The sequence below is a fragment of the Gobio gobio genome (assembly GCF_949357685.1).
Source record: "Gobio gobio genome assembly, chromosome: 17".
NCBI classification, from domain to species: domain Eukaryota; kingdom Metazoa; phylum Chordata; class Actinopteri; order Cypriniformes; family Gobionidae; genus Gobio; species Gobio gobio.
In genome coordinates, this window is record NC_137110.1 from 4,991,037 (window position 1) to 5,005,881 (window position 14,845).

At 38.1% G+C, this 14,845-nt stretch overlaps 1 protein-coding gene across 1 annotated transcript; it reads left to right on the forward strand.

The window, feature by feature from the left end:
• The first annotated feature begins 3,894 nt into the window (after positions 1 to 3,894).
• Positions 3,895 to 14,532, forward strand: fam83c (family with sequence similarity 83 member C). The gene is made up of 5 exons (XM_079841641.1): positions 3,895 to 3,970; positions 4,129 to 4,655; positions 7,474 to 7,641; positions 9,752 to 9,876; positions 13,123 to 14,532. The coding sequence occupies exons 1-5, from the start codon at positions 3,928 to 3,930 to the stop codon at positions 14,060 to 14,062; spliced, it is 1,803 nt and encodes a 600-aa protein (XP_079697767.1). The 5' UTR covers positions 3,895 to 3,927; the 3' UTR covers positions 14,063 to 14,532.
• Positions 14,533 to 14,845: the final 313 nt, after the last annotated feature.

Genomic DNA, 14,845 nt, shown 5'->3' on the forward strand with positions numbered 1-14,845 from the left:
CAGTGCTTTTGAACAAAGGAAATGCTGTTTGGATGTTGGCTTGTGTCTGTTTCCCCTTTATATGTCATGGAAAAGTTATGATTCATGTGGCCGGCCGAGCCTCAGGGTGTCTACCTTAGAAAGACAGGAAGACCTAAAAATATCTCGCTGTTGGACAATGGAGACAAAAAAACAACAAACGGTGTCATTTGGAAAGCGGTTGAGACGTATAATGCAACACGTATAAAGTTTGCTTTGAGAATGGTTGCACATTTGCTTAAGACAGCTAGTCAGGAGCCTGCAAAGACCTGCCCTTCAAGTATGTCGGTTTGTGCTTCATCATGATCATCTCTGCACGTCACACATGTAAATGAATCGTACAAGTGACATCCTCTGTATTTACCATTCAAATGATGCAGACATGCCTCACAAAAGCAGAACCGCCACATCAGGGAGATCACATGATGTTAGGATGTGGCCTAAATGCCGGTTACTGTTGTTCAGATTAAAGAACTCAGTTACTTAACACGCAGTATTATTGCATGTACTGAAATAATGCAATTCGCATCAAAATCAAATATAAAGTTTCTCAAACTTAACTTGTGTTTTTACTAGTTTTACTTCTTGAGGTTTCAGTTTCGGTCCTGGTTGCTAATGGTAAAGTGCTGTGGTGTGTTTGTCACTATTTCATGTTTTGGAAGAAAATAAAATGCCCTTTTTGTGTCCTATAAATTGAGACTTTTTGCCAAGGCAATCATCACATGCTGTTAACCTATTCTCTCTAACTAAACAACTCTTTATACTGTACACGGTGTGGATTTATGCCATCTACAGTAATGAAATTTACAGTCATTTTAATCTGCCCACAGTGTGAGTTGAGTACAATAGATCGTTTATCGCTTGGATACTTGTGGCAAGCCATTTAAACATTAAACTTTACAAATAACTAGAATCTATTTTTTCATGTTTAAGCAGGGGCGTAGTTTATGGGGGGCATGTATTCATATCCAATATTCATCCAATATTCCCCCCCAATATTCATATCCATCAGTTACAAACCCCCCCCCCCCCCCCATATTTCAACATAAAAATTACAGTAGATCAAATGAAAAATATGTAGAATTTGTTTATTTTGTAACAATAATTTTGTTCCTAATCAAATATGAGTTTGTCATAAATCAGACAAAAAATACTCCCCCTCCTTTGAACCGATTGGTAACGCCCAACCAATGAGTCGCACTTTCACCAAAACAGTGCGAGTGTTTGAATGGGAGAGCACACAGTAACATTAGCGCCAAAAATGAAGAGAAGCGCTGCACAGCGGACTATATTTAACTGCTGGTCAGAGAGGGATGCAAATAAAAACCATGTACTGAGAATGAGGTATGAGAATATTGTGTAATAGCTAAGTACACACCACATATTTTAGCTAGCTAATCCATTGCAATGTATTTAGCTATAACTATCAGTATAACAAGTTACCAAAGCCGTCTGTTTTGCTGGTTAATTTTTCAATAGTGTCTGTAATTATCAATGATTTACAGTTGTTCAAGAGCCGATGTGTTTCCTTTTCAAACAAAAATTAAACACATTAAGGTGGAATGTAAAAATCTTAAAATAAATGTCTAAGTGTTGTCTTTTTGTAGGCCCTATATGTTGAATTTGTAATCAGTTATAGCATGTATAGATAGATAGATAGATAGAGATAGATAGATAGATAGATAGATAGATAGATAGATAGATAGATAGATAGATAGATAGATAGATAGATAGATAGATAGATAGATAGATAGATAGATAGATAGGAAGAAATAAATTATCCAATAAAAATACACATAAAAATACAAAAAATAAATAACAGGCAGCATACCAATGTTCAACCCCCCCATGTTCAAACCAAATCTACGCCCTTGTGTTTAAGCCTCGTGACTAAACAAAGGTCGCCAATGTGAGTGTGCACACCGATGTGCTTTTTTTTTAAACGTCCGGGTTAGTTTTTTTGGTTTGACGCACCGCATTAAAAACTGGCCGACCAATGAGATTGGCGCTTTTGTTGCTGTGCCTGGATCTGCGGAAGTTACAGAAAACACGACTTGGTGGCGCTCAAGCTCAAAACGGTCTTGCCCAGCACACATTTATACCTCCTAAGAAGACGACGAAGAGGAAGTAAGTAGAAGAAGATGCAAGAATTAACTTAGACATTATTAAAAACATACTATTTTAGCTAAGAAATTGTGCCCCCCCGCCACCTCATACATTTATACGATTTTTAAACAAAATAAACCACTTTTATGATTTATTGTATTTCTCCATCAATGTTCAATATAGGGGAGCGCGGGGCACAACCTACGTGTTGTAACACGCATGTTTTAACCCTTTCCACACATGCCAGAATGATGAAACTTAGTGTATTTACTAGTTGCCATATCAACATTATTTAGAGAAAAAATAGTGCCAAAATTAAAAAATCTCTGGAAGATATTACTGAACATGTATTTAACCATAGCAAAAGTAAATTTCTTACTTAAGTTTAGTTTTCATCTCTGTTTTTTGTGTTTATTTAAAATAAGACAAATCCGATATTATTTTAATCTTATATCTGTTATTTAACAGTTGGGATGGTTCTTTAATGCTGATCTAACAGCAGAAGACACGAGCCAGTTTAAATCCCAGTTGTGCAGGTGGGGTGCGTTGTAACACTGCGTTACAATGAGCCCCTATTAGAAATATGCCATTATTTTCTATATATTATTTTAAATATATATAGAAATATTTTAGTTTGTCTTGTATATTTTTTGATTATATCAGGTAACATTTTAAGCTGTTATTTGGTCATGTTACATTGTGCCCCACCACACGTTACAATGTACCCCACCTATGGGGCATGTTGTCACATTTCACTTCCATTCTCTCGGGATAAATCAAGAAAAAAGTATACACTGTATTAATGAAACAAAACCACATAATTGTACTAGACATGTATGCAATTAATGTGGGAAACAATAAATACTCTGAACTCCAAGTGGATTTACACAAACTGAGAAAGTCAAAAAGCGTTAGGTTGTGCTCCGCTCTCCCCTATTTTCAATCATACACATTAGGAGCACTAAAAGGCAAATTTTTTCTTAAGGTGTGCCTTCAGCCTAGCCTGGATGCCAGCCGAATTTAGCCCCGCCCACAAAATGTTTTGCTCGGGCAATTCGGTCTGGACTCGCTCCATAGAGAAGGAATTATGCCCGAACAGAAACTGTTCGGACCAATGAAATTGTCAGGGCGGGCTTTAGACGATGATGGACAGATGATCAACAGTAACGTAATCATCCACGTCATCGAAGGCTCTTGGGTTGAATTTGCTCTTATCCTAAACGGAGAACTTGTTCGTATATGCGTTCACCTTCACTATTTCTCTCAGAAACGATGATCGTGTTGGTAAGTACTCTGTGTATCCTTAAATTATTTTATTACTGCCAAAGATCGTTTACACTCATGTTTTTCTTGTAACGTTACTTAATCATGCGTGCGTGCAGACAGGGTTTCCAAGTGTTTTTGCAATGTCGCGCACAATTGCTACTCAAAACGTTTGGTTGGCAAAATATGTTATTTTGGCTAGGTTGCCTGCTAAAATTCGCATTCCTGGGTTTATATAATCACATAATTGGGGTCGCTTCAACCCGCGGACATGGAGAAAAACACGGACTTGGTAACAGTGCAGTTGAGTTCTGTTGACATTTGACAACTAACGTTACGCGTCGCTCCGTTGCTCTGATTGGTTGTGGGTCTATCCAATTGAGGTCTTTCCTGGCTCGGTTGAAACACGCCCCATAATCAAAGCTCAATGGAGCGGTACCAGACTCAAATTCTGACTAGAATTGAGTATGGCCACGCCAGGCTACCTTCAGCCCCGTTTGCGCTATATGTTAACAGAGCCTGCCATAGTGTTCTTTCCATATGGCGTCAGAGGAGGCGGAGCCGCTGGACGGTGAAGCCGCAGGTGAGCGCGCAGGTGGAGCGCAGCGTTGAGTTTCCCAGCAGCTCACAACAATACGCGGAGAGGCCTCTGGGAATAACGCACTCCAACTGCCATGACACAAAACAAGGTCAGCTTCGGAATACACCAGCTTTAATAACCGAGACTTTTGTGACACCTAGATTATTTGAAGAAACATAAAGTCGTGGAAATGATCAGTTCAGAGGCTTTGCGTCCGACCGCGAACCCTGCGCGTAAAGGGAAGCTCGCCAGCCGACTAGAGGAGGTGAAGAACCCCTGGAGACACGGATCGACGCTCGAGCTCAGCCACAATGAGACCGCGCGACTCGCCACCGACGCGCTTTTGGAACTGGGCGAGAAGGAGTACAAAAAAGTCTTGCACGAGGAAAAAGAACTAAACTTTCTGTCCTCGCTGGAGATACGCTATATCACGGAAAATGTGGCCAAAAGTAGTGGCGCGGACAGCGGGACTAATGGAGTGGACATGGAGGAAGGCGACACGATGTCCGAGCTCACTTCAGGGACTTATTTCCCCATGATGTCCGACGAGGAGCCTCCAATGTTGGAGCTGGGCTGGCCAGATGGCGCCAACCGATGTGGACCCACAGTAGCGAATATATACTTCCAGAGGGACAAGTCGCAAAATGTCAAAGATATCATTCGATCACTTATTAGTAAAGCCAAGAAGGTAAGAACAACCTAAAATCACTTATACACTAGAACAATGTACAAAACATTTGTATAATGCCGTTTCCTTGCTTGTGGTTTACAAATATGTTTTCCATGAAACTTGCATTTCGTTGTGTGACGTCAAACGTAAACAAGATACGTTTTCTTTTACAAGAAGTTTTCATTTTGATAGCCTATTGTTACAGTACATTTGATCAAATATAGTTGTATAGTATAGTTATATATATAGTTGGTTTATCTTAAAGTAAGTTACCTGGTTGTGTCACGATTTAACGAGAGTTATCTGGGTCGAAGCGCTACAGTTGCCTCAATTTTGAGTCCGAAATTTGAGTTAATACAACGAAGGAGATTGGTTTAATAAATAGAAACTAAAAAAAAAATGTTATCTGAATCAAATGTATTATCTAAGTTGATTTGACAAAAGATAAAACGTTGTGATGATTAATCATGAAAGTGATGTTTACAGTGTATTTGTGTATTTGCTTGAGAGCCCAAGCAGACATTCACAAACAAAATCATTCACAAAAAGGATATACACTTCATAAATCCACTAAAAATCACCTTAAAACTCGTTGCTAAAATGCCTAATAAAAGTTTATTCTGAGAAAAACGTAGTTTGATGTTTCTTTTAATGTGGCAACATCATTATATAAGTGTGATGTAAATGTTTTGAATGTCATTGTATGCGAATTTTGGTGAGATCACTACTGGACAATTTGTAATTGCATCAAAGTTGTTACATTACGCAATACAAGGAACTTGACTGCTAAATTGCTTGATCATTACTGTGAAATTATGTTATCACTGAAAACACCTCAAGTAATCATTATACATTTAAAGGCACAATATAGCCTCGTTTCCACCCAAACTACCCGGAACAATTTGTCCCAGGAACTCTGTTGCTGTCTGTGTTTCCTTCGCAGTCTAATATACCGTAAAGATTAGTCCGGTGACGTAGGACTGCGTGCGTCGACTTTAAAGTTCCCACTGGATTTCGTCCTTTGCAAATAAGTTTAATAAAGCCTGAACCTCGTCATCGGCCCATCGGTCGTATTTTTTTAAACTCCATTGTTGATTCGAATAGCAATCAACTCTTACTGCACCCACCGCCAACAGACTTTTAAAAATAGTGGTTGAAATAAAATGCAGTGTCGAGTCGACCAATCAAAATACTGCGTGACCTCAACCAATCAGCATGTTCAGCGCCCAAGTCCCACCCCCGAAAGTTCCTGAACTTTGATAAAGTACTACCTCGCGAGCAGGGCCGTTTGGAGGAGGAAATATTTACCCAGATCTTCATTTAGACCCTGCGGTCGAAACTCACAGAGTACCAGCCCAAAGTTCCTAGTTCCTGGGGAAAGTTCCCGCGGTGGAAATGCGGCTTATGTAAGATTTTTGAATTAAAATATCCAAAAACCACTAAAACAGTGTTATATATACTTGTGTACTTCCATTATCCCAAATGTTTCCAAGAATGTTTAAATCCAGAGAAATAAGCGATATTAACCAGGACACGGACCGTTTGTCGCCTATCAGTGACATCACACCCTCGTTATCCTCGATTTCTGGTTTTATTTTGTAGAAAGCATGGAAACACCAAAGACGCTTTAACATATGATGTGTTTTATTAGACAGGTGAGCAACTGTTTGGATCATTGATGGACATTTTCGCACGTCAAAAAATTTATTCGACCACATGTTATGTCAGTCACGTTTGCACGTTGTCTCCGAAACTTTCGTCCGTCAAAAAATATTTTGGAACAGGTTCGATTTTCTGCGTTTTTCGCATCTACAGTGCTGATGCCCAACCAAAACTGCTGGCAATGGTTTTGAATGAATCGCCAGTGCTCAGATGCCTACAATTATATATAGCCTACAAATATTATTGTATCAAAAATACTACTAATATTATTATATCACAGCTATAATTATAGCACACCAAGTCCCTGTACACCGTGTGTGTGTGTGTGTGTGTGTGTGTGTGTGTGTGTGTGTGTGTGTGTGTGTGTGTGTGTGTGTGTGTGTGTGTGTGTGTGTGTGTGTGTGTGTGTGTGTGTGTGTGTGTGTGTGTGTGTGTGTGTGTGTGTGTGTGTGTGTGTGTGTGTGTGTGTGTGTGTGTGTGTGTGTGCGCGCGCGCGGATCCCTAGGATCAATTGATTCACGGAAATTGGTGGTCTTCTTTTTAATATGTGGCTCCAGTATCGCTAGCAAAGCATCAAACTGAGTCACTGACATTCTTAAGTAAATTTTGGTCTGGATAATCCCGCAGCTGCTTGATAAAGAGGTGGAACTCTTCTTTCTCTCTACGCGATTGCAGGAGTGGATGATGGACCCATTATTTCCTCTTTCTTTTTCTCTTTTTAAGAAGAGAGAGGACAAAAAAAATCATCCTCGCTACTTGAAGACGGCATTTTGTATTGTTTTGCGTTTTTTTCGTAACGCATTCATTAATACGCATCGGACTCAGTGTGCAAGGTCTCTGTGCGTGACAAATTTTTCGGATCACTAATACAAAAAAACGCATCGAAAATTTCGGACTCAGTGTGCAAAGGCCCTTAGTCTTATTGTTTAAATCTGGTGTTGTTGATTTACCGCACAGAGTACCATGTTTTACCGCCTAATATGATCTCGCTCACTGCAGTGTGAACAAGTGTGAATATGATTCCTGTCAGATTCTTTTCCACCGACTGTAGATGATTCCACTAAATCAAGGTGTTTTGAATAAGTGACCTCTAGTGGTGAAAATTACATATTGTGCCTTTAAAGATTGTGGTTTATTGTAATGCATGCCCTAACAACTTTTCTTTGCAACACAGGTCATCGCAGTAGTCATGGATATTTTTACAGACGTGGACCTGTTCTGTGATTTAATGGAGGCCTCCAACAAGCGCAAGGTTCCTGTATATGTTCTACTGGACGAGAAGAATCTCTCGCATTTCTTGAGCATGTGCTCAGAACTAGACATCCAGAATTCACACTTGAGTGTAAGTCAAACATTGACGCGCTCGTAGAAAAGGCATTCTTTTGCCGTTCTTATCCCTGTATATAATAAGTCTTCAGAAAGTTTTCAATGAGATGGGTGTTCTCAGATTTGGTTATGAATACATGTCAGTCAACAGGATAACATAAGTCTTACGTATGATGCCTTAAATAAGTCCATAAGGTCATTCTGATTAAAAGCAAAATAGCAAACATTTTATGTTTCAAAAGCATTTTTGTCAGAACAAAACATCTTTTGTTCAACTTTATTCCGTTGTTGTTATTATTATTATTATTCAAAAGTTTGGGTTTGGTAAGATTGTAAAATAAGTCTCTTATGTTCACCAAGGCTGCATTTATTTGATAAAAAAATGCAGTAAAAACAGTAATATTGTGAAATATTATTACAATTTAAAATAACTGTTTTAAAATGTCATTTATTTCAGTGATGCAAAGCTTAATTTTCAGCATCATTACCCTTACAGAAAAAACACATGAATTTCACGTGTGATCACATGTGGGAAACATGTCACCACATGTTGCAACAAAATTTGGCACATGGTACAAACATGTTACCAACATGTGAAGGACATGTGGGAAATGTTTCCACATGTTGTAATGGCTTTTACATGTGGATCACATGTTACCACATGTCACAAATACAGCACTGTTGTTACTTGTACCACATGTTGCAATGAAGTGTGTGTGTGTGTGTGTGTGTGTGTGTGTGTGTGTGTGTGTGTGTGTGTGTGTGTGTGTGTGTGTGTGTGTGTGTGTGTGTGTGTGTGTGTGTGTGTGTGTGTGTGTGTGTGTGTGTGTGTGTGTGTGTGTGTGTGTGTGTGTGTGTGTGTGTGTGTGTGTGTGTGTGTGTGTGTGTGTGTGTGTGTGTGTGTGTGTGTGTGTGTGTGTGTGTGTGTGTGTGTGTGTGTGTGTGTGTGTGTGTGTGTGTGTGTGTACACACATGTATATTGTATGTATTCCATTTACAACTTACATCACATGTGGAAAATGTGGAACTCATGTTCATTTATATATAGGTATATTATATATATATATATATATATATATATATATATATATATATATATATATATATATATATAAACATTTATGATACGGATGCATCAATATGAAAATTTTGGCCAATATCGATAACCGATTATTCTTTATATATTATAAAGCTGATAACCGATTTTGGCCGATAAATCTAAATACACATTTGTATATCATTTTTGAGAGCCTGATTACAAAAACAAAATTCTCACCATTAAAACCCATGTCCCAAGCACACAATTATAGTGTTTTTATTATAATTTAATGTAGCCGATATGACAGACTTGCGCTGCACATGTTGCTCTTAACTGTATTTTCCTTTTTTGAAGTGATTGCAGTCATATTTCAAGCAATTCAAACCCATCACGGTGAACAATGCGCATCTGAAGGGTCTCAGCTGAAGAAAATAATACATGATTTATCGGCTTTAATATATTGGTCAAACTTTCATATCGGGCCGATAACGATGACTTTAAAAATTAACATATATCGGCCGATACCGATATGGTGGCCGATATATCGTGCGTTCCCTAATTTATGATTATCAATGTTGCATTTTTTTCAGGATTCTTTGATAAATAAAGCTCAAAAGAACTGAAATAGAAATCTTTTGTAATATACTAATCGTACTGACCCCAAACTTTTGAACGTTAGTGTATAATGTTACAAAAGCTTTCTATTTCAGATAAATGCTGTTCTTTTGAACTTTATATTCATCACAGAATCCTGAAACAAATGTACACAACTGTTTTCAACATTGATAATAATCATAAATGGAGTAAAAGACTGGAGTAATGGTGCTGAAAATTCAGCTTTGATCACCGGAATAAATTACATTTTACAATATATTACAATATAAAATGGTTATTTTAAATGGCAATAATATTTCACAATATAAATGCAGCCTTGGTGACCATTGGAAACTTCTTTTAAAAACATTTTTAAAAAACGTGCCGATCCCAAACTTTTGAGCGGTAGTGTTGGTGAACCAGAACTCAAATTCTGAGTGTTTTTAATCGACTGATTCTTTAACATTTATGTAATTCTGTTTTTTTTCTTCAGCATATGCGGATAAGAAGTGTATGTGGAGACACGTACTGCACCAAAAGCGGGAAGAAATTCACCGGTCAGGTTAAGGAGAAATTCATGATCATTGACTGTGAGGAAGTCATAGCTGGATCCTATAGGTATGTTAATCACGTCATGTGTGTTCATTCAAGCATTGTGTAATATAGTTATAAAAAACACATGATATAAGCGTCATTTTCAGCAAATATCATAATAGCTACAGTGATGATATTTACTTAGTAAGTCTTAGTAATGAAATGATGCCGCTTTAAGAATCATTTTGTTGAATGGTGACTAATGGTAAAAATGGACTGGCTGTACCACTAATTTGATACAATAATACATCTTTATAAATGGATAGTTCTGCGCATGTGAATGTCCACTTATACAACATGTCACAGCCAGAGCTTTCAAAACCAACTATGCAACAAGCAACTCGCCATTTTTCACAGGAGGAATTCAGTTGCATTGAATTATTCACGTTGAAATAGCCATCAGTCCAGGCTTATCTCATTTGAGTCCTATCACTCTGTAATATGTAAAGCATTTTAGCGCATGGCAGGATTTGGAAGGGAGATAAACCTCATGCGCTTGAGCAGCTTAGCAATAAAAACATGATGATTCTGCATTTCTCATGCACCGTGTGGCTCGCGTTGGCATTAGCCCTGTTGTAGCCATCAGCTTCCAAGCCTCAGTGGATAATTTGCTGGATTTTTTAGTGAAACTGAGGAATTACAAAGGCAATATGTTGTTTTTAAAAATGACTTGGGGGCTGAGACCCAACAAGCGATCTCAGTTGTGCATGGATTATGTCTGAATGACTAATCTGCTCCTCAGTTATGATGATTATGAATTATTAGTTTATGTAGGAGTGGTCCTATGTCAGGATTAGTGTGACTGATAGCGCCCCGTATGTAACTAGTAGTGTGTTAGTAGTGTGGATAGTGGGTGAGGCCATACACACACACACTCATGTGTTAAAGGCTTTGCCCATATAATAGCCAACAGGGTGTTTTGTTTGAATAGAAGTGCATACAGTTCAAAGGGAAATTACTTGCAAACATAAGTTTGTGAAACTGACAAAGTTTTCGAACTTTTGTAACAGGAGAAATGTGACCCTGGAGCACAAAACCAGTCATAAGCCTCATGGGTATATTTGTGGCAAAATTATCAATTTTTCTTTAATGGCAAAAATCATTAGGATATTAAGTAAAGATCATGTTCCATAAAGATATTTTGTAAATGTCCTACCGTAAATATATCAAAAATGTATTATTAGTAGTGATATGCATTGCTAAGGACTTAATTTGGACAACTTTAAAGGTGATTTTCTCAATATTTAGATGTTTTTTGCTGATAAATATTGTCTACACATCAATTTAAAGCTTATTTATTCAGCTTTCAGATGATGTATAAATCTCAATTTCAAAGAATTAACCCTTATGAATGGTTTTGTGGTCCAGGGTCACAAATAATTAACAGATATTGATGCATGTTCTGTCTTTTGTGCTCTTTTAACCTACAAACCGGAAAAGACTGCGATGATCTAATGTAATGCTTATCACATGCTCTTTTATGTCAGTGTCATGCGAGGCATTTGAGTAATGCCATAAACAGATGGTTAGCTTGAACGCTGTTAAACACTTGTTTGCATAAGTCACCAGAGTCATCCATAAAACTATAATTGAGGATTGAGTTTGAACCTTTTCACCCTGGCTGGATAGAATATTTGGACCTTGTTTATGAAACCCAAGCAGAACAAGTTTCTGAGCACTGTAAAAAAAATATTGTTGGTTTAACTTAAAAAAGTAGGTTGCCTTAAGAGTTCATTGAAATTAAAAAAATGAGTTAATTCAATGGAGATGGTTTTAATAAATAGAAACTCAAAATATGATGTTATCTGAACCACATTAATAGAGGGTATACATTGAAGCCACCGGACTGAATGGCAGAAGAGCTGCTGTTTGACTGGATTTAATAGGGGAAACTGCGAAAACGCGAGTAAAACAAATTATTTTATGTTTAAATTAAAGGCTGGACTTGATGTAAGTGTTCCTTACAACTTACCAAAGATCCAGTGATCCATGGATCCAGGAATTGTGTTTCCTGACATTTATATGTGCCTGATTTCAACGCCGGGGAAAGCAAATTTGCATGTGAGCGCTTTATATAAATACATTATAGGTAGGTCTAAATCCGGGTGATCACTTATATCAATGTTATATATCATCATCATATCGTATATGCTGTTTTATATCCTGTATATAATTTTATTTTATTTTATAAGCTTTCCTGTAGCTCAAACAATAGAGCATGGCGCTGTGCCAAGGTCATGGGTTCGATTCCCAGGGAAAGCATGAACTGACAAAAATGTCAAATGTGAACCTTGAATGCAATGTAAGTCACTTTGCATCGTCCAGCCCTAAATCTTGTATAGTTTTTGTCAGTATTTATTTAAAAACATCAAATTAGGCAGAATTTAAGATGGTAAATATTAAACTGATGAGTTGTCCATACAATATATAACAAAACAATATATAGGGTATGATTTTGCCCAAAAATTCAACATATTGAGAAAAAAATGATAACTCTGAATCCATGTTTCTCTTCATGATGTTTTATTAACAAATTTTGGGAGGAGCACGTTCAGATAATTAAACCTAATTAAACACGAGTGGAGCACATTAAGTAAATCCATTTAATCAAGCAAAGCAGATTTACCTCCACCACCCCATCTCCTCACTTTGAATTAATAAACACTTATTAGACGTCAACACAATCCATAATACAATGCAGTCTAGTTCTAGACTATCTCTATCACAGGGGGATACTCTGGATTTATGCGCTCGGACAACACGCCAAATACGCATAATCTTTACTCTATTTAATTTGATGTAAGTGTGAATTTAGTTCAGTTGTTTATGTGAATTGCAGCGATCCATTTGCTTCTCTCTTCTGTAGCTTTCGGCAGTCTGTAAAAATATACCTCAGATTTCTTGTCAAATCTGTTTGTACAGTCAATCTCAAAGCTCTTTCCCGTTTTAGACGTGTTTTGTGTGTTTTTTTCGTGGCATTCACACTGAAAACCAATGCTGCCACTCAGTCTTTTTGCCACTCATTGCAGCAACACATGCATACCCTCTATTATTTAAGCTGATTTGACAAAAGATAAAAAGTTACAAGTCATGAAAATATTGTGTGAATTGTAAAAGCATTCATTGCAACAATTTTACGGAAATTCGTTCTGCTCATGTTTCATGAATGGTCCCTTTATGTTGATGGGACGTTTGTTTTATAGTCTAATGTTCTATAAAATGTGCATTTGTTCCAAGAACAGCTTCAGCTTATGCTCTTTTCCCCTCTAGTTTCACATGGCTTTCCGCTCAGGTCCATAGCAACATGCTAATGCACTTCTCCGGACAAGTCACGGACTGCTTTGATCGCGAATTTCGCTGCATGTATGCGGACTCCCAAATCATAGACCGTTTCCACAATCCAGATGAAGACGAGCTGCCCGGTTACTCTTACAACACGCCGGCACCAAACTTTGGATTGGACTTCCTTGCAGAGTACGGGAGCAAGGAGCGAGTGTACTCCGAGAACTCCAGTAGCCAATCCAGTGGCAGCGTTTCCAGCATCAAAGCTGCTCCTCCAGGCATGACACATGTTTACAAAGTCACGCATGACAAGAAGAACCCGGACAGCTTGCAAAAGACTCCTGACAGGAAAGGAGTCACGAGTTCAGTGCTTCAACCAGGAACCCACATGAGAAGAAGTTCTCTCAATGACACCCACCAAAGTCCTCCCTTGGGTCCGTCGGCTGGGGCGGAGTGGTCCAAAGCCGGAACGGCAGAATACCTACGCACAAACATTGCAGGACAGACATCCAAAATCCAGTCTTTAGGTCTCTACAGTGCTCCAAAACCTCCATCACCACCTCACCAATCTCCACCGGACAACAGGATCTCCCCGAAACATCGACTCCCACTCCCCGCCCCTTTCCTCAGTAAGTTCACAGATTTGTTCTCCGCAAAGGACAAGGACTCTCACAGCCTCCATAAGAAGCCTTCTCATTCCTCTCCGTTCGGCGGGCCAGATCTTTCTCAGAACGAACCAGAGAGTAAACAAGGTCTTCCTCCACCAGGACCCCTGCCAATTGGCCCAGAGAAAGGGATGCATCGGCGGGACGAGAAACGCATGACGTTAGGTCACAGCAAATTGGACCTTGTCAACCATTACAACAAGTTGAACAAATCCAAGCAGGTGTACAGTCGCTTTGAGCTCAAGAACAACATGCCTCAGTGATGCTGGGTCTGTTGGGTCTGTCTTTCTTGGAGTGAGATTGTGGCTCTTTTTGTACACAAGACTAAAAAAAATCAACCTGGAGGGAGAGGCGAGATGTGTGTGTTTTGAGTGGATTTGTATTTTTAATTAAAAAAATAAGTACTTGGTGTACTAATGCTGCTTTCAAGTTCTTCTGGGAAGCTCCTGGAAATCGACATGAAGTGATTTTGGTCAGAAAAAACCTTATGCAATTGGGAATTGCATATCTTTCTTGAAGACAAGAAGCTGTAGTGGTAAAGGGTGAAGGGTAAATTATTTGCATGTTTACATATAAAATGTATATTAACTTATGTATGTTAGTCATATAATATTTCCCACCCTTATAAAATGTGTATATACATCTATACATTCATACATGAATCTATGCATTCATACATCTATACATACATACATACATACGTACATGCATACATACATCTATACATATATATACACATACGTACGTACGTACGTACATACATACATGCATGCATACATACGTACATGCATACATACATCTATACATGTGTCTATGCATCTATACATACATACATACATACATACATACATACATACATACATACATACATACATACATGCATACATCTATACATGCATCTATCTATACATACATACATACATACATACATACATACATGCATACATACATCTATACATGCATCTATACATCTATACATGCATCTATACATCTATACATGCATCTATACATGCATACATACATCTATACATGCATCTATACATACA